The sequence below is a fragment of the Drosophila ficusphila genome, unplaced genomic scaffold, assembly GCF_018152265.1.
Source record: "Drosophila ficusphila isolate 14025-0441.05 unplaced genomic scaffold, ASM1815226v1 contig_2, whole genome shotgun sequence".
Classification (NCBI taxonomy): domain Eukaryota; kingdom Metazoa; phylum Arthropoda; class Insecta; order Diptera; family Drosophilidae; genus Drosophila; species Drosophila ficusphila.
Genome location: NW_025064094.1, coordinates 368,973 through 389,458, shown reverse-complemented (window position 1 = coordinate 389,458; position 20,486 = coordinate 368,973). Strand labels below are relative to the sequence as shown.

Below are 20,486 nucleotides of genomic sequence, written 5' to 3'. Positions count from 1 at the left end.
ATCACCAGCCGCTATAAAACGGTCACCTAATAGGTCAAGAGCTGTACAAATTCATCTTCGGAAAAGAAACAGCGGAGTGAGCAGTAAAAAGCGGATAGGTTTAAGAAACCTCTTTGGGTATCGATGTGTATTGATGTAGCTTGTAAAAGGGTTGTTGCGAATGATGGCAACTCATAATGCCTGATGCGTTTCTTGATCAGTATGCCAGTGCCGCCATGAGCCTTGCCATCAGGATGGTTTGTTTTATAAAATGTATAGCCATTAGGGTGAGAATAGTTTTTGTTTGTTAGGTGAGTCTCTGATATAAGCATGGCGTCAATGTCATACTGTATACTCGTATTTGTGCAGAGAAATGCCGTTATCGTTACTAGCATTGCTTCTACGCCATTAGGCAATTGTGTATTTGCATTCGCATGTTGGCCAGTGGTTTCTGGAGTCTGGTTCAATATTTGTTGCCGCACTGTATCAGCAGTGGTTTGCTGGACTGTAACCTTAGATACTGTGGCGTTCGCTCCGTTGTTGTTACTTAAAGCCTGTGCAAAAGAGACTCCTGGGATCGTGGTCGTTGATATAAATGGAGAACTGTTTCGGGTTACAGGATTTCGAGCAGTTATGTGTTGGCCTAGTCGACTTTTCAACTCTTAATAGACAGGACGACCTCTGTAATTTGCAGTGTGGTTTCCCCCAAAATTACTACATTTTTTGGCAGAATGGTTATCCTTTTTTATTGGGCAGGCCTCCGTTGAGTGTACATTTCCGCAGGCAACGCAGACCGCACGTAGAGTGCAGTACGTCTTCGTATGACCATATTCCTGACAATTCATACATTGCACGGGCCCATTCCGTTTGTGGGGCTCATCAACGGTGGACTTCATTGTTTTTTAATTTCATAGTTTCCGGCTCCAACTCTACCTTGAACATTGGCTGCGGAACTTTGTTTTTATTTAATATATTCATAGCCTGTTTGACATCAAAGCCTTTTTCTTTAAGTCCAGCTATGATCTCATATAGGTATAGGGACTGTTGCTTCGATACCTTTTATTACTACGTGTAGTCCTTTGCCACTTTTAAATTGGTAGGTGTAGTAACTTATTTTTCCGTTGTCAAGGTGTTTGGCAACAGATCGATAGTCTTGTTCGTTGTCCACTTGAATTTTTGTTTCATTTATGTTACCCCTTTTTAAGGATTTAACATAGAAATTGTTTGCTCCTATTTGATCCGTTATTTTTTTGACCAATTCAGAACAATTTGCTGACGTACAAAAATTGGTGGTGGCCTTAGTTGCTTGGTCTGAGGTTTTTGGGCGGTATTGTCTTCTTTTGGGTCACTTAGAATAGAAAATCGATTTCTTGTTAGCGCATTGTTTGGTACAGTGGCTTCAACTTTCTTCGTGACTTTTGATGCATTTGTTTTTTCAGCTGCTTGTGGGATTAATTTTCTTTTAATTTGCACGAACCGATCGGTTCCTGTTTGAATTAACGATTCGTTAACATTTTTAGTATTTTTGGGTTGGGCATTGGCTAGCATGTCAGTAAGGGCTGACGAAATAGAAACTGCAGTTGATGTGGTTGTTGTCGCCATTAGTGTCGATGTCACCGTCTTAAACGATGGCATTGTGCTGGTCGTTGTTGTTATCAGCAGATCGTTGGGTAAAGTTGTGCTTTAGCGGCTTTTGCTAAAAATGGTCTAGGAATTTTATTTTTTTTTTTTTAAAGGATACCTTGGGGCCTAAACATTAATAAAAAAGTGGCGGAAAGCTTGATTTCTAATTATTTATTTGTAAAAATAGCAAAAAAAGCAACTGGCCATAGCTTTCCTGGGTATTCACTCAGTACTATAAAATCACTCTGAGTCATTTCGCAACCTTTACAGCGTTCAGTACTAATATTGGCAGTGTCTGACATGGTGAAATTGTTTAATTTCTTTTGTTTTTAAATTTTCACTCAATTGCAGCACTCTTCATTCACAATACATTTTTCGCGGTAAAGTTTTTCGCTTGAAAAACATGGCAATGTTCTAAAACGGGTTGTCTCGCGGCAGTGATAATTGCTGTTTTAACACATAAATAATTAAAATTTACGCTTTCCGCCATTTTTTTTATTAATGTTTAGGCCCCAAGGTATTCCTTAAAAAAAAAAAAAACATTCCTAGCCCGTTTTTAGCAAAAGCCGCTAAAGCACAACTTTACCGATCGTTGGTAATATTGTAGGGGTCCGGGGCTTTGTTTATGATCAGCTGTATTATTGTTTATTTTAGTAATTTTAACACTACTTGAAATAATTCCATAGGCAACACGAGTACATGTACCCATTCGCGACCTCACCGTCTTTTCGAGAAGTGGAATTCGGCTATTTGCGATGTATTTTTAATTACAGGGCGGAGCGATATAAAAACACGTCTGTCGCAAGAGTGTGAATAGATAAATTAATTGTTAAATTGTTAATTGCTTCCAAGCGAAACATCACAATGTTTCTTAAATTTCAGTTCTAAATTATTTATTGTATAATTTAGTATTAGTCAAGGGTACTCTCCACCGGCATATCTGGGTGCCTTTTTTAACGTCAAATCCGACTTCTGCGGTCTTAGAGTTATCGTTTTCGACAGTAAAGTCTCATGCAGTGCGTATGAGCTATTATAATTATTATGAGTGAAGTCATCTGCAACGTATGTATGTGTAAACCAAGTATAATGCACTTGGCCAAACCCATCTTATGAATTATAAAGTTCGTTGCAATGAAGGTATCGATATGTTTGTATTGTGGGCAGCTCTTAAATTAATACATGACAATACACCAGTAGTTTTTTATACGGAAATATACTCAAAGAACTTTATTTTTGGTTCATTTTATTATGTTATCGTTTTAGGTGTTATTATTCACATATATTTAAAATGGCGGACAGACTTACCCAGTTGCAAGACACCGTTAACCAGGTAAACAAACAAAATATAATGTTAATTATGAATTGAAGACATTGTTTTGGTTTGTTGGTTTATTTTCAGCAAGCGGAGCACTTTTGCAATGCTATCGGTGTCATACAACAAACCTCTTATCCAAGTAAATTTGTGAATTTCGAACGAACAGGTTCCCAAACGCCAAATCCTTGTCAGCCTCAAGAGGACTATGCTCAGCTGTTTGCTCAACTAATTGCAAGGTGTGCAAAGGATATTGACACATTGATTGAGTCATTACCAAATGAAGACAGTTCCATAGAACTTCAAAATTCTAGCCTTAAGAGACTTGAGTTCGAAAATCAACAAACTGCACATAACCTTGAGGAAGTGGTTAAAAAGGGCGAACTCTTGCTGGAAAAAATTCAGTCTGCTTTAGAAAACATCGCCCAAGCCCAGTTGGATATGCAAACAACAGTCAAGCCTTTTTTGAAATAACAGCAAAATTAAAAAAAAAATTATACTGTCTTTTTCTCGCTTTTGCTTATAGTTTTCTTTTTTTTTTTTTTTTTTATTAATTTCACTATTTACAGAATACCATCAATTTCTCTAAATTAAAAAACCTCTTTTTTTCAATATACCAACAACTAAAATAGCTCATATACATATATCTAGTTGCAAATGGTTTTTATTTGTTTTTATAACTTTCTGAATTGGCTGTATAGCTGAAAAGGAAATATTACTAATAACTATATTTACAGAGGGTTATAACTTTATCTTTAACATAAAATGTAAATTTACTTGGCTCAAAATATCTAATTTACAGTTTTAAATTCTTGTATAATTTAGGATTAGTTAAGGGTGCCCCGGCATCCTTGGGCGCCGCATAAGCAAGGTATTTTTTCTTCCTCCAAAGGAAACTTATAATCGTACGTTATTTCTTCATTAACGCCAATTGGTTGCTTTGAATATATAACGATCTTTTTTCAGACTCTATAGTAATGACTTTAGCATAGCAATTCGGCTGTAAGTCAAAAAAATTTATCAACAATCTTTTAAATAATAAAATCAGGTATACTTACATTGCAACTGTGATTTATGAATCGAGCTAAGTTCCCACATTTAGTAGCATCGATTATTGTTTCCATGTCGATTCGAAAAAGATAGGAACTACCTATTCCAATCGCTTCATACTTTGTTTCTCTTAAATCAGCAACGACTGGACGAATCATTTGGCCCACATATTCAATAACCATTTCGTCTGCGGCTATAGGCTCCATTGCAAATAGTCCCCAGTCGTGTATCGCCGATTTTGCAAACTTAAGCTGTTTCTTCCGAAATTTGAGCTGATTAAATTTCAAAAGCTCCGACTCACCCATGGAACCGAAAGCTGTCAAAAGTCGACGTTGGTTTGATCGCGCTTCCCGGGAAATTCCTTGCATTTTGGATATTAATTTATTATGATGGTGGTTTGTAAGTGCTGTGGGTTCGTCGCTACGGTCATCATTATTGGAATCCTCGATATTAGCTTTAGCATGGTGATACTTGTGTTTAGCCTTCTCTCGCAAATCCAACTTGTAAAATCCTTCAGTTCGAGCACATCCGGTCTTGTGACGCATCAGCTCATCATCTTTTCTACGTTTCTTTGGTGGCGGTGGCCAAAATGATCGATCAGTTGTACAGTGATCTACCCAATGGGTGTTATTTAAGAACATACTAGAAAAAACATAGGTTTTAAAAACAATAAAAATATTTATTTAAAAATACTTACGCATATGGCTCCTTTTGCAAATGGTCTACATAACTCTTTTTAATAAAGTTTATATCTTCTGCATCTATTCCCTTCGTAAGAAAAGTGTATAAAATAACCATTTCCTCATTTTGATCACGAGCTTTATACATCTCATATGGAACAAAAGAGGACGTTTGGCGTGCAAACTCGGCCAATGAATTTGTAATTGGAGCAACTTTATTCTTTACATTTGCTGTGCGGGGAATTAAATCTTTCTTTTTTCTCTGTGTACGACTAGAATCTTTTCGGGGTCTGCCTGGACCTGACCTCATCATTTGGTCATCACCAGGAATGTTTTTCTGCTCACGTGCCAAATTTGTTTTACTATCATGCAAAGCACTAGAATGACTGTCCCCAAAAGAAACTGACTGTGCCTGGGGTGGCAACGAATAGCAATGCTCTAAGGCAACCTGACTAGCTTGCGACGCTTGGCTGGATCCTCCGTCTGAAGAGGCAGGTGACTGCGTTCCTTTGCTTTCTTCCTTTAAAATTGGACATATTTTATTTTCAACAACTGAAACTTTGGGGGCCTCTTTTGTCAGTACTGTTTTGGTATAAACATCGTTTTTACTATTTAAGTTTTTGAGAGGGTTTACATTTTCCACAAGTTCGTTTGAAATTGGGATTCCAGGACTCGTTTGAGAGATGGGATGGCATTGAATTTCTTCAATCTTGAGATTTGTAAACTTTCTGCTTGCCAATATGGGATCAAAGAGCGGCCCGCTTTCATCCAAAGCGACTTCAATCTTTCTTTCTTGCTCCTCTAAAAATTCCCTTTCGATTTGGGCCATGTATTCCGTATTTCTTCTTCTCTTCTCCTGATACTCTCGCTCTTCATCAGAGTCACTGTAAATTCTATCATATTCGAAAATGGACTTTTGTTTATTATCTGTCTTTTGAATTGCTTCTTCGTCGTAATCTGGTGGCGGGACAGGTGTTAAGGATCGACGACATTCTTCATTGATTTTTGGTGTACTTTGCATCTCGGATCCAAACTTTTGGTCAATCTCGCTTTCTTCCAATCCGAAGCAACTATCTTTACTTATATCTTCAAGATCTGGCGGAATTGATGAAAATATCTTTTCTTGAAACGAAGGCAACAGAGTATCTAATTTAACATTTTCGTTTTCTTCGTCGGTATCAGAATATATATTATTTTTTTTTGTGCGGCCTCGTTTAGCTATGTTTGCTTTTTTATATTCATCACAGTTAGAATATTCATTTGTTATGCTGTTATCTGTATTAACTCGCACACCTCCACGGCTTCTATTCTTTATCAGTTTTTTCCGTTGATTTATTCTTCTTCGATTATGTTCTTCAAGACTATCGTCTGCACTGCTCCTTTCCTTTTCAAGGAATTCGTTGCCCTCATATTCAGCTTCAGTGGATGAGGATGAAGCCGAATAAGAAAAGAAACTTGAAGCACTTCCCTTTCTTTTTGAATTAAGTCCCGATGTCTGCGATTTAGAATCACTATCAATGACCACAATTTGACCCTTCAAAGTTGAAGGTGCCATGTCAGAGCATCCCATATTGGAGTCTTCCTTTTCAGAGTCCGAACGTTGAACCATTTCCTCCTGATCACTTAAATCTCTTTCCGAAAAATTTCTTAAGTTAGGAATAGGACTAGGACGTTTTCGTATTCGCCTAAATGATGGCAACTTGGGCATTGCTGCTCTTAATCCTATACTCGAGAACGTTTGAAAATCTGCTACTTCCAGTTGTGAATTGATAAGATGATTAATGTCAGGAGGCTTTTCGTTACAAGGTGTTTCTTTAGGAAAATGTAAGTTTCTATTATAGGTGGATTCTGCAACTTCGGGAAGTGGTTTCGACCTCGCTTTGAATTTATGCTCGTCCCACCATGTCTCAAAATTTTTAAACGCAGTTATTTCAATCATGCGCTTATTTACATCTTTTTTTAAAATCTGCTTCAACTCTTCGACAATATAGTTAACAACCTTTTTTACTTTTTGTCTTATCTCATCGTTTTGATCTGAAAGAGTAGTTCTATGATAGCCATATGTCTCAGCAAAGGAATCAAAGCTATATGAACCAACGCCAGTCAAGTAATCAGGCTGCATATAGGTTGTATTTGAAAAATATCGGCTAGTCAAACCAGAGTTTGGCCGGATAGCGGACTGAAAGTATCCGTAGCCAGACGCATGGTAATAATAAGGATACTGATCTGAAGAGTTTGGACACATGAAAGAAGCTGGTAAAATGGGTTTTTTATAATCACCATCTTCCAATGTCAATATATTTTGCATGGGATCTTCATGAGAAGATAAACTCGATAAGGACATATTGTCATCATTTTTTTCTTTTTTACTTGAATTACTAAGTTTAGACCCTTCCTTTTTAACAATTATTTCGTCGTCACTAGATATATCACTTGCTCCGTTTGGCTTTTGATGTTTTATATTCTTGGTGGTTGAATTTATTTTGTTCTCAGAATAACTCTCAGAGGATACCTCGGGTTTGCCCTTATCCGTCTCGGAGTCACTACTATCCATTTGAAGAAAGGGAGGGGCATTACCAAATGATTTTCCTTTAAATATTAAAGCTATGCGTGTATCTAAGTCAACGTTCCCTGGTTCTATCCCTGGTCCTGCAACTGTCTTTGTTGTAGTCGCTTTTGGCGTTTGAGGCCTTTCGCTGACGGGCTGGGTAGGTTGTGTAATAACATTTTTAATATGATTTTGTTCTTCACCATCCCAATTTTCTTCTTCTTCTGGCGGTGGTGGGGGAGGAGGTTGGGGCTGGAAATCAGGCTGTGGTGCAGTCCAATTTCTTTGATCAGGCCATGTTTGAATATTTTCAATTGAAGAGTATGAGTAGTTATTATATCCGTAGCTCTCATCAGGCAATCCTGAATAGTAATGATGACTATTTATATTGGAGGAGCTTCTAACATTTGCTTCGGTGTATTCATGCCGTTTATTATACTTAACACCGTCAAGATCTCTTTTACCAAGTTCGGACCTTTCACGATCTCTTTCGCGATATGCTCGCTCTTTCATAGAGTTATATCGATGGTCTCTTTTTTCTCTGGATGGGTCTCGAACTTTGTCGCGAGCCCTTTTGCATTCACGAAATGTGTCTCGCTCCCTAGAACGCCTATAATGGCGTGGGCGCAAATCTGCTTCTTTAGCTTTATCTTTTCCAATAAATAATCTATCACGGACAACTTCCGGGCTTATATCTCGCGACCGCTGACGATAAAAGCTACGATCATGCCTTAGCGAGGTTGGGTACTTGTCACGCAATCCACGATCTCGTTCATAAATTTGCTCCGATGAATGTCGACTACGGTCTTTAAATTGACGTTCTCTTTCTCTTTCCCTGTCACGATCCCAGTTTCGATCTCTACTGCGTTCTCCAGCTTTAATGTCTTGATTATTTTGGAAAGAGCTGTAAGTACAATTTAGGTGATCAGCAGTATCCTTATCAACAAATCCGTGCTTAAATTCCACATCCAGAGAACCATCATGTTGCAGGATTGATTTTAAAGTTCCTTTCCCAGCTATTGGTGGTTTTGCAACAGCAGGATTTGTAAGGCTGTCGAGAGTTTTCTTTAAAATGGCACCAAAAGGATCGCAAAACACATTTAATATCTAAAATATTCACATTTAAATATAATACACAAATTAAAAATATAAACATTATTTACCTTTCCCATTACCGATTTCTGATTGTATTTCTCAACAAACTGTCGTGCTCCCTTTGTACTTTCGAAGACGATACGAGCAATGCCCAAATGTTTGTTTGTGGTCGGATGATAATAAATATTTATTTCATCGGAAGTTCCACATTTTTCCAGCATGTTAAATAGAAACTGTTTGTCGATGTTGTCATTAAGGTTGACCAGAGTAACTTCGATAGCAGGTGGCTGGCCAACATAGTCCGAATCGATTACAAATCTACGGAAAATAATTAAAGACCTGTGCATACATCCGATTTGAGTTAGATATCTCACCGAGGTATTAAAAGCATAAGTGGCTCTACAGCTCTGGGGCGTATGCGAATAAGAGGATTCCGGGGGTCCCTTGGCGTTATTGGCGGATAAGTAGGGTCTCCGGGAACAACGCCATCGTAACGAATGAGTTTGGCGCCACATTTTATTAATTGTGGATCAGCTAACAGTTTAAAGTTACGGTGCGTTTTTGAGTTGGACAAAGACAAAACATGGTTGCTATCACGAGGGTCCTGCATCTGCGGCAAAGGATATTTCTGTTAGATTATTAATTTATATTAACGCTGTACCTCCAGATACCACTCATATCAGTGCTTGACACTTGTTTTTGGTATATAGCAGATCGCCACGTTCACAAGAGCTACATAAAATAGTAAAAACTTTTTTGATACTATACTTTTGCTTTAATTCAGGTGGTACACCAATTTCCAGCATAGGATAAACGGAAGATTATTTAATTTTTAGGATTGCTGCAAAAACCCAGAAAGTATTTTCCAGTGTTTTGTTTTGCGTATTTTAATATATGAAAATGTTCCGATAAAGTGGATGAATCTTTTATGGGACAGACCCATTAATCCAAGCAGCACTTCTAGTCAAAGAACTGAAGCCCTGATGCTGACTTGATCTTTACATATTTTTATATTATTTGAGCAACGCATAAAGCCCTTTAATAGCACATTATAACTCATATTAAGACGAACAGCAAAAACACAAAGAAAAACGAGGGTTCTTACTTGTAAGGGTGATATTTAAACGCTATCGATGTTTTTATCGACATTATAGCGAATTCCCACACCGTACCATCAAATTACTGCATTGTCCTAATATTCTTGCAGTTGCCAAATTCTTTGTTTGTATCACTTATGTGATTACGTAAAAAAATAAAATATTTAAAAAAATAAGATTTTTAGTGCCGGGACTGGCTTTGACCTGCTAAGTAGTAGCAATGTTTTGCTTTATTGTTAGGTTCTTACAATTCGCAAAATGTTCTTATTGACTTCTATTCGAATAGGTGTATTAAGTAAATTAGTAAAATATATTTCTTCGTTGGCTAGAGTTAAAACAAAGTAACTCTGGTTTCAACCAAGAATGTTGTCAGATCCTTTAATAGTACTTTATTTTCTCTTTCTACCTTATTGTTACATATATGTAGTTATATGACGTTTATACGCGCATTGATAACAAAATGAATTTTTATTTTCCCTCTTTCCGTCTCCATTTGGGTTTAGTGTATGAAAACATTATTTAGGAGAGCTTGTTTAGGCAAACTAATTACAGATCAAACAAAAAAATAAACCGAAACCGATAACGTCAGTATTGGTTGTGACAATGCTCTGGCAGTTCTGGCTGTCATTTGGTTAATCGTTTCATTCAAGCAATCGTGTGTGTAGGAAAGGTAAAGCGATATTCCTAAGTTTCCCTCTCCTTCTCACTCTTATAGTACGATTTCGTTGCTTGCAACCGACGGCGGCCCGACTCCAAATATGTCTTCTATTCTTTCATTTCCCTTATTTTATTATTGCCATTCTCCGTTAGCAACGAAAAATTTGGGTTTTCGGTGGAAAACATGACTGAGGGCCACTCGACTTATGTATACTCTTTTGATGTTAAAGTTCTTCAAATATAAAATCTTATATATGTAAATCTCCTGTCACGATGTTTGTCCGCGATGGACTCCTAAACTACTTAACCGATTTTAAATTAAATTGGCACACCGTGAGCAGTCTGGTCCAACTTGAGAGATAGGATAGCTTAGATCTTTAATTATAGTCGCAATTTTATTTTATTGCTAATTATTTGTCTATAATTAATTGACAGTCACAATACATAGGATACTTTTTATCCCGTTCGACATACCAAAAATCACATATAAAGTGAGTTACTACCGCTATCATAGCATTTTAACTAAATTTTTGTGGTTTTGGTGAATTGAAGTGAAGTGAAGTTTTTTGTGGTTTTGGTGATGGCTTCGTTTTATGTAACATTTCGACAGCGTTCCCGTGTGACGGGAAATCTTCTGTAAAAATCTTCTGTACGCCTATTAGTCATTGAACTCCTCCTAAACGGCTGGACTTTTATTCCAGGGGCTTAAGGATGGATTAGATTTACAATATGTTAAAAAAAAAATTTATTATTTTTATCGGATATATGGCTTGGGAGTTGTTACAATAATAAATTTGGGAGTTGTTAAAATAATAAAATTTTTAGAGAAAAGATAATGATACAAACAAACAAGCAAACAAATTTTACCTCTTTATAATAATTGTGTGAAAGGTAAAACTATTTTAAAAAAAACCAGGCGAAGCTGGGACGGGCAGCTAGTATAGGGGAGGGTGGTGCGATACCGACCCCCTAAATGGCAAAGGCGATAAAGGTGAGAAAAATCAATTTTTCAGTTCAGTTCAAAAATTTACTATGTAGAGGGATCAGTTTACTATACATCTAATTGATTAGTAAGTGCGTAGGTGCTTTGAAGCGTTAGATATTCAGGCAAATATAAAACTCCACTTTTTGGTCGTACTCAAAAGTAGTGGTCCGAAACCGACCCCCTATTTCTTAACAGAAACATTTAATAACATAAAATAGAATTTAATGATTTTGACGTTTTTTAAAAAATATATTGAAGGTTCTTTCCAGAAAATAAAAATTAATGTATGAAATAAAGGGCACTGTAGTCAATTGATGAAGTCTGAGTTGTCCTCTTTCTCATAGTAAGTTTTCGCGTTGTTTTCGCGTTGTTTTTCGAAAGCCGCTCGTTGATGACTGTCTCTTCGCTTTCTTCTGATGTGTTTTGATGTTTCTGTTACTTTTCTTTACTGAATGCTGCCAATAAATGGGGGTCGGTTTCGGACCATCACTTCGTGGTCGGTTTCGGACCACCACAACCTTTTCTAATTAACTGCTCGCCATTATCTAATGACGCAAAGAGCGATGAAATTCTAATAGCGTGAATGACAGCTAGGACTATAAACTATCAGAAAACCTTACCCTCCGATTTTTATGCGGAGAAAAAAAACTTTAAAAATATTTAAGCTCAAGTTCAGTAAAGAAAAAAAACTGAATGTCGCAGGCGTTGAAACAAAACAAACGGAAAAATTGCAGTGAAACAAAAGAAGTCAAATTGGCTATCTATCTCCAAAATGTCTGTGTTATAACACCTTTTCACTGAAGTTACCGACAATTCGGCTAGCATCGCCATCTCTGAGAAACATGGGGGGGGGTCGGTATGGTACGACCGGTCGGTATGGGACCACTCTCCCCTAATATATAAAATATAATATAAAAATATATATATAATATATAAAATTCTCGTGTCACAGTTTTTGTTATTTCAATTCATTTCATTTCAATTTCAAATCATTTATTTATATAATATTAGCCACCGATGAAAACATCTCCTCCATGTCACCGATGGGTCGCCGTCCACTTTATCGACAACAAGGCACTTTTGGAACTGTAGGGGTGTTATTGTTGGTAATAGGGTGCGAGGGTGTAGTCGATATTTTATAAAAAGTGTATATTTTTCTCCCCCTGTCGGAACTTGCATACCCTTTAGTATGTGCTAATCAGGCTGCAAGCCCACGTAAAAGTAAATAACAAAAATATTATCTGAAAACAGATAAAAGAATCAATAAAATTGCATCAAATTTTAATCAAACAAGATAAATTCATCTGAATTTACAAAATATTTAACCTTAAAAAATCACTTAAAATTAGAAATAAATAAGTCAAGATAAAAACAATGTAGATCAAATGCGAAAAGTGTGAATATTTTTTTTTTTTTTTTATTATAGCTTTGCTTTTATTTATTTAATCTACTCATAATTTTGAGACTAACAATAAGTTGGCGAATCTTAACATTAAAATTGAACTAACAGTATCCCTCAGGTCGGTCGCTGGGTGGGTAAGTCATTGCGACGAAGGCGTGATTGGTTGCTCAACCTTGTTAGACCTCTCGCCAGGTGGTTAGGGTGCACCGATAGCTTGGTTAAGTACGTTACCTTCTGTTCGGCTATCACTTCTTTGACTGGTAGAATGTTTAAGTCGCGGTGTATGTTTTCGTTGCGAACGTACCACGGTGCCCCGGTGATTGTTCTCAAGATCTTCGACTGAACTCTTTGAACTATGTCAATGTTGCTATTGCTGGCGTTCCCCCATAACTGGGAGCCGTACATCCATATAGGTTTTAGGACCGAGTTGTACAGCAAGACTTTATATTCAAGGCTAAGAGATGACCGAGCGTTGATAAGCCAATAAAGGCTGCTGGCTTTTAACTTTAGGTGTGTTCTTTTGGCTTCAATGTGCCGGCGCCATGTGAGTCTTCTGTCGAGATGTACTCCTAGGTATGTTACTTCGTTTGCTTGTGGGAGTAGGGTGTTGTTTAGTGTAATCGGCGGGCAGTTTTGCCTGTTCAGAGTGAACGTAACGTGCTTGCATTTTAGTTCGTTCACTTTAATTCGCCAATCTGACAGCAACTTTTCAACAGCAGTTGCTTGAATCGGGCATTTTGAGCGGCTAAGAATAGCTGTGTCATCGGCAAACGTGGATGTTGTTAGACGTGTGCTTGTCGGGATGTCTGCTGTGTACAGGACATATAAAATTGGTCCTAGCACGCTACCTTGAGGAACTCCAGCTCCAACAGTGTAATCGTCAGAAATAGCAGTGCTGCACCTCACGACAAATTTTCTGTCGTAAAGGTAAGACTCTAAAATCTTGTGGGTGCTGTAGGGGAGCATTGTCTTAATCTTGTACATTAGACCTTCTAGCCAGACTCTATCAAATGCTTGAGAGACATCTAAAAATATGGCAGTACAGTACTCCCGTTTTTCGAACGCGTTCCGAATTTCGGATGTTATCCGGTTGACCTGCTCAATTGTTCCATGCTTTTCACGGAACCCAAATTGGTGTGACGGGATTCCTTCCTGGATTCTCAGGTATGTGTTTATCCGAGTCATTAGGCATTTTTCAAAGAGTTTGGATAGGCAAGAGAGTAGGCTTATAGGTCTATACGACGTGGGGATAGTGTGGTCTTTCCCCGGCTTTGCTATCATTATTATAATTGACTTTTTCCATCTCACTGGAAAGTGGCCAAGTTTTGCGATGGCATTAAATAGCTGGGTGAGAGTGCAAACGGCACAGTATGGGAGCTCAATGATTATTTTGGGAGTTATGAGGTCGCAGCCCGGGGATTTTTTCGGATTCATTTGTCTTTTGGTGATGTTAACGATTTCGTTTGGGTGAAACTCAATTGGCTCATGTTGAGGCTGGTGTTCATATGATAGAGTCGGCAAAGTAAACGCATTGGTAGCAGGATTTGGTTGGAAGACATTTTTAAGATGTTTGGCAAACGTACTGGCTCTATCTGCGTCGCTGCGCGCCCACCCGCCTGTGGAATTTCTAATAGGCATCACGGTTTCTTTCGGTGAACTCAGAGTTGGGTGAGCTCTCCATAGTGAGTGTTTTGTACTGTTAGTTGACAATTGCTCTATGTAGCGGCGGTGGACATACGTTTCTTCTTGCTGTAGAGCTTGATCAAGTTGACGTGAGGCATGTTTTAAGCGTTGCTTAGCAGATCTGTGACATTGCCATTCTCGACGTAAGCGTCGCTTTTCAAGGACGAGCTGTTCGATTTATAGATTTGTCTTCTTTTGAATGCATTGTGTGTTTATAGTTTGAGGTGTTGAAACTCGAGCTGCAGAGACGAGTACAGACTCCAGTGAATTAACAAAACTGTCTACGTTGGCTTCGTCGCTGAGGTGAGGACTCAGCTCAATGTGTGAGCTGATATACTTCCTGTACTTAACTCAATTGGTTTTATGTGAGGTCAGTTTTAATGAGTGATCCCATGTTCCTGGGTGTCGTAGTAGTAAAAAAGGACAGGAGTGATCAGATGAAAGATCCGAAAGGCATTCGGCGCTTATCAGATTTTTAGGAATGTTTTTTGTAATCGCAAAGTCTATTAAATCGGGAAGTTTCTTTGGGTCTGCCGGCCAGTATGTTGGTGTGCCAGAAGAAACATAGTCTAGCTTGTTCTTAGCTTTGATAATTGCATTATAGAGCTGCTTTCCTTTTGGCGTCACGAGACGAGATCCCCAGTGTGTGTGCTTGGCATTGTAGTCTCCTGCTGCTATGAAGTGGTCTCCGAGTGAGTTGAAAAACTGCATAAACTCATCTTCGGCTATGGTGAAGCGTGGGGGGCAGTATACGGCGGCTAGAGTTAATTGCTTCCAGTATTTAGGTGTATGATTATTGATGTGGCCTGTAGGTATTTTTTAGCAAAATTCGTATGATAATGGTGCTTAATACGGCTTCTGATTAAAATTCCAGTCCCGCCGTGTGCTTTACATTGTTGGGAAGGTTTTTTTGGTTTTATTGGGAAGGTTTTGTTTACACTCGCCAACATGAATTCAGAACCAGAAACTGCGCTGTCGTTAAATAAATTTATTAATATCCAAGTTAATAGGCACAACGCGTTGAAGGCAATTTTACAAAATTATAGAAAGGATTCGGCAAGTAGAAAAACGCTGGTTTACTTTAAAAAACGTTTTCAGCAGATAGAGGAATTGCGGAGTGCGTTTTTAGCCGCTCACGAGCAGGTTGTCAACATATCCGGATTCCTATGCGGAATCGGCGTATGCTACTAAACAATTCCAATCGGAATTTGAAGAGCGGTATATGGACGCCTATTGCCTTTTCACCGAGGACCAAGAGAAGCTTGTGCCAGCGGAATCTAAGACCGCGACTGTAGCCGCAGCTGTCGGACCGACTGCTGAGGTTAGGATGACGATGCCACAAATGACAGTGCCGAAATTCTCAGGTGCGGCCGTGGACGGCCAGGTTATTTCGATGCATTTAACAGCCTTGTGTACAACAATCCGTCCCTAACCGGGATGCAAAAGCTGCATTTTCTCAAGGAATCGCTCCCTGCCGGACGCGATAACAACGTGCGTCAAATACAGCTCACCGACTCCAAATTCCCGGTGGCTTGGTCCCTGATGCTTATGCGCTACAACAACCCGCGTTTGGTCTTCGTTCATCACATTAGTGCTATTTTTTCGCGGCAGAAATTGAAGAAGGAGTCGTCGGAAGCGCTTCGGACTATGCTCAGCACCGTCAACGTGTGTCTCGCCGCCTTCAAGCGCGTCAAGGCCTTAGAAGGGGAGACACACCATTGCCTGGCATATCACGCGGCTTCCAGGCTCCCAAAGGAGACACTCAACGCATGGGAGCACCATCAAGGTAGTAAGTCAACCGTCCCGTCCTATGCCGATCTGAAGTCGTTTCTGAACGACTAGTGGTAATGGATGTGATCGAAAACCGAAACTCGTCGAACGACCTCAGTCCTGGGCCCGGATCTTCAGATGCCATGCCCCGGGTTCTAGTGCACAACGTACGTGACGAGTCAGGACGCCCCGGCTTAAGTTGTCATCATTGCAACGGCGGTCACATTCTGTGCCGTTGTTTGGCGTTTCTAGCCATGGACGCTTAGAGGCGCAAGGAGATTGTGGGGAGGGCGAAGCTGTGCATTAATTGCCTCAGCGAGGCTCAAGCGCTTCCTTGTTGCACCAGGAACTAAGGGCGTCAAGTTAGCGGCCAGCGTCATCATACGCTGTTGCACTTGCAGAGTGCAGCTCAGCCCTCCATCGCTCCGCAGGCGCCCTCTGCCCAGACGTCGTCGCTGCAGCCGCGATCTTCGGTGGCTAATAATTCTGCTCAGTCTCATCGGGAAGTCGGCTCCGAATATCGATGTTATACTTCCTCATCGCCTTCTAATCGAGTGGGCAATGTATTTTTGGCTACAGCACGCATCACAGTCCAGAATCCAGACAACGGGCTTCAAGCTGACATCACGGCGCTCATCGATCAGGACTCCGAAGCGACCATCGTATCCGAGCATGTGGTGGAATCCCCACGTCTCAGGCGGACAATGGCGAGGACGTCTATTGTCGGAGTAGGTCAAATGGTTGGGGCCAGGAGCAAGTACATTGTTAACTTCAAGGTTCTAAGTACTAATAACAATTTCTCGTTAGACGTCTCTTTGGCATACGTTTTGGACACGGTCACTTCGCTGCTGCCCTGCTCAAGCTTCTCGCCGCAACGATGGACCCATATTCAAGGACTTCCACTAGCAGATCCGAAGTACTACCGGTCGAAGAGGATTGACCTTATCTTGGGAGTGAACCTTATCGCGCAGATCATGCTGTCCGGTACACGGATAAGAAGTCCTACGGAGCCAATTGCTCAACAGACTCAGCTGGGATGGATTCTTTCAGGTCAAGCCGCCGACTCGACCAGCTCCACGCAGATCCGTTGCCATCATGCAGTCTCTGAGACGGAGTCGCTTCTGAGGGGCTTTTTCGAGATCGAGACCGTACCAGAGCGGACGGCTCGCACGGAGGAAATCGTTCTTTCAAAGAACGCATTTCCGACGTGCGGATGCGCGCTACGTGGTGCGTCTCCCTTTCAAGAGGTACCTGGACCACAACATCGTATTGGGACGATCTCACCAAGGGGCCCTTAACAGGTTTCTCCAGCTCGAGAGGCGGCTTGCGGCATGCTGGGTGCAAGAAAGACAGTACGCTAAGAAGATTGAGGAGTATTTCACCTTGGGACAAATCCCTGTCGCGGAAGGATCCGAGAGCAGCTTATGGGTTGATAACTCAACAACTAGTCGTCGCATGCAGACGTGTATTTATTGTGCTCCGGGAAAAAAGTATTCAATAATATCAAAAAGTGCAGTGACTGGTTTCGTAAATCAACAACAACGCGAAAAGACGCTTTTAGCGATGAAATCGCTAATGTTTATATTGATTAATTAATTAATTAATATAATTAATTAATTAATTATTATATTAATATATTAATATAATATATTAATATATTAATATATATATATATTAATATATTATAATATAATATATTAATTAATTAATTAATATAAAACATAACACTTAAAACTCGAACAATCTCAACCTCGATTGCAATGAGTCTAAACGACGTTCGCACAGAACGTCAACGTGAGCAAGACGAGAGACGGCTCTCAGTACAAAGAAACAACGCTTACTTCACTTTCAAGCAACCGAAAGTAATGCAAGCTCATCACAAACACGGTCAATTACCCCAAACTTGACTGAATTCTTAAACGTAGAGAGCGAGAGAGTGCGATCTTGCTCCCCATCGCTACCATCGATGTCTCTGCAGCCAAAGAGCGCTGTAACTAGCACCGCAACTTCTTTGACAACGTCAACCGTAACAACAACAAAAACCGCAACTGTAACGACAGCGCGTTTAACGACGTCATCAGTTAGCAGCGCAAACATTAAGACTTCTGCCGCTGCGCTGCCCGAAAAAGATAACAATAACAAGGAAAATACTAAGCCGGCTGTGCAGACTGGTATGGATTGGTACATTCAAATCAAAAGGAAGCTGAGCCCCCTTAACTCTCAACGCAAAATAACCCGTGGCAATGCTAACATAGCTGCAATAGAAACGCCCACGAACTCAAACCATTTTAAAATCTTGGCAGACTATGAGGATGACGCCGAATCTACAGAAGTCGAAAAAAGGAAGCCTAAGCCCCCGCCAATTTACATACGAGAAAAAAGTTCCAACGTTCTTGTCAACCAAATTATAGAGCTTATTGGCAAGGACAACTTCCACATAATACCACTCGTAAAGGGCAATATCCAGGAAACAAAAGTTCAAACGAAATCTGAAGATAATTACAGAGTACCATTATCGAAATACCTCACCGACAAAAAAAAAGAACTTTTACACGTATCAGCTAAAAAGCAGCAAAGGCCTGCAAGTCGTACTTAAGGGCATAGAGCCCGAAGTATCGCCTGCAGAGATAACAAAGGCGCTACAAGAGAAGGGATTTAGCGCCAAGACAGTCTTCAATATCCTTAACAGGGATAGAAAGCCACAGCCGCTCTTTAAGGTTGAGCTCGAGCCACAAATTAAGCCCCCAAAGAAATACGAAGTGCACCCTATATACAATCTTCAGTTCCTGCTGCACCGCAGAATTACAGTTGAGGAGCCGCACAAACGCAATGGCCCGGTACAATGTGCGAACTGCCAAGAATATGGCCATACAAGGTCTTACTGTAAACTGCGCCCGGTGTGTGTAGTTTGTGGTGAGCTTCATGGCTCCGCACACTGCCCAGCCAGTAAAGATGACCAGAACTCGAAAAAGTGCGGCAACTGCGGTGGAAATCACACTGCTAACTATAGGGGTTGCCCAGTTTACAAGGAGCTGAAAAGTCGCATCCACCAGAGGGGATCTACTGCCCGCACCCAAAATAATCAGTTCATAGCCTCCAGGTCAAACCCTGAAGTCTTCTTCTCGACTGCAGCCAAATCCTCACTAGGACCCACAAACTCTGCCAAAAATGTCACATACGCAAGCGCTTTAAAATCAGGACTGGCTACCCCAGCCCCAAAGATCTCACTGCCGCAATCAACACACCAAGAACCGAACACGGTTCAGCAGCATCAACCGCCGAAGCAGCCAAAAAGTAACTTTGAATCTTTGATATGCAATCTACAACAAAGCCTTACGGAGTTTATGTCGTTTATGCGTACAACTATGCAAGATCTAATGCGAAACCAAAATCTACTTATACAAATAATTCCCTACGAATATCTACGTGGAACGCTAACGGCGTTTCGCAGCATAAACTCGAATTAGCGCAATTCCTTCTAGACAATCAAATCGACGTAATGCTGCTTTCAGAAACACATCTTACAAACAAATACAATTTCCAACTACGAGGATATACATTCTATGGAACAAATCATACAGATGGTACAGCACACGGCGGGACTGGAATTTTAATCAGAAGCCGTATTAAGCACCATTACCATACGAAATTTGCTAAAAACTACCTACAGGCCACATCAATAAATATACACCTAAATACTGGCAAGCAATTAACTCTAGCCGCCGTATACTGCCCCCCACGCTTCACCATAGCCGAAGATGAGTTTATGCAGTTTTTCAACTCACTCGGAGACCACTTCATAGCAGCAGGAGACTACAATGCCAAGCACACACACTGGGGATCTCGTCTCGTGACGCCAAAAGGAAAGCAGCTCTATAATGCAATTATCAAAGCTAAGAACAAGCTAGACTATGTTTCTTCTGGCACACCAACATACTGGCCGGCAGACCCAAAGAAACTTCCCGATTTAATAGACTTTGCGATTACAAAAAACATTCCTAAAAATCTGATAAGCGCCGAATGCCTTTCGGATCTTTCATCTGACCACTCGCCTGTCCTCTTTACTCTACTCCGACACCCAGGAACATGGGATCACTCATCAAAACTGACCTCACATAAAACCAATTGGGTTAAGTACAGGAAGTATATCAGCTCACACATTGAGCTGAGTCCTCACCTCAGCGACGAAGCCAACGTAGACAGTTTTGTTAATTCACTGGAGTCTGTACTCGTCTCTGCAGCTCGAGTTTCAACACCTCAAACTATAAACACACAATACATTCAAAAGAAGACAAATCTACAAATCGAACAGCTCGTCCTCGAAAAGCGACGCTTACGTCGAGAATGGCAATGTCACAGATCTGCTAAGCAACGCTTAAAACATGCCTCACGTCAACTTGATCAAGCTCTACAGCAAGAAGAAACGTATGTCCACCGCCGCTACATAGAGCAATTGTCAACTAACAGTACAAAACACTCACTATGGAGAGCTCACCCAACTCTGAGTTCACCGAAAGAAACCGTGATGCCTATTAGAAATTCCACAGGCGGGTGGGCGCGCAGCGACGCAGATAGAGCCAGTACGTTTGCCAAACATCTTAAAAA

The 20,486-nt window shown here is 40.2% G+C and overlaps 2 protein-coding genes across 2 annotated transcripts; one reads left to right on the top strand and one right to left on the bottom strand.

The window, feature by feature from the left end:
• The first annotated feature begins 2,743 nt into the window (after window positions 1-2,743).
• LOC108086365 (mediator of RNA polymerase II transcription subunit 21) lies at window positions 2,744-3,418 on the top strand. Its single transcript, XM_017183267.2, has 2 exons — window positions 2,744-2,932; window positions 3,002-3,418. The coding sequence occupies exons 1-2, from the start codon at window positions 2,891-2,893 to the stop codon at window positions 3,386-3,388; spliced, it is 429 nt and encodes a 142-aa protein (XP_017038756.1). The 5' UTR covers window positions 2,744-2,890; the 3' UTR covers window positions 3,389-3,418.
• Window positions 3,419-3,560: 142 nt separating this feature from the next.
• On the bottom strand, window positions 3,561-9,374 carry LOC108086364 (histone-lysine N-methyltransferase SETD1). The gene is given in 7 exon segments (XM_017183266.2): window positions 3,561-3,878; window positions 3,881-3,914; window positions 3,973-4,606; window positions 4,662-8,299; window positions 8,356-8,605; window positions 8,662-8,897; window positions 9,056-9,374. Coding segments are annotated over 6 exon segments (4,929 nt in total). The 5' UTR covers window positions 9,056-9,374; the 3' UTR covers window positions 3,561-3,741.
• Between the last annotated feature and the right edge of the window lie 11,112 nt (window positions 9,375-20,486).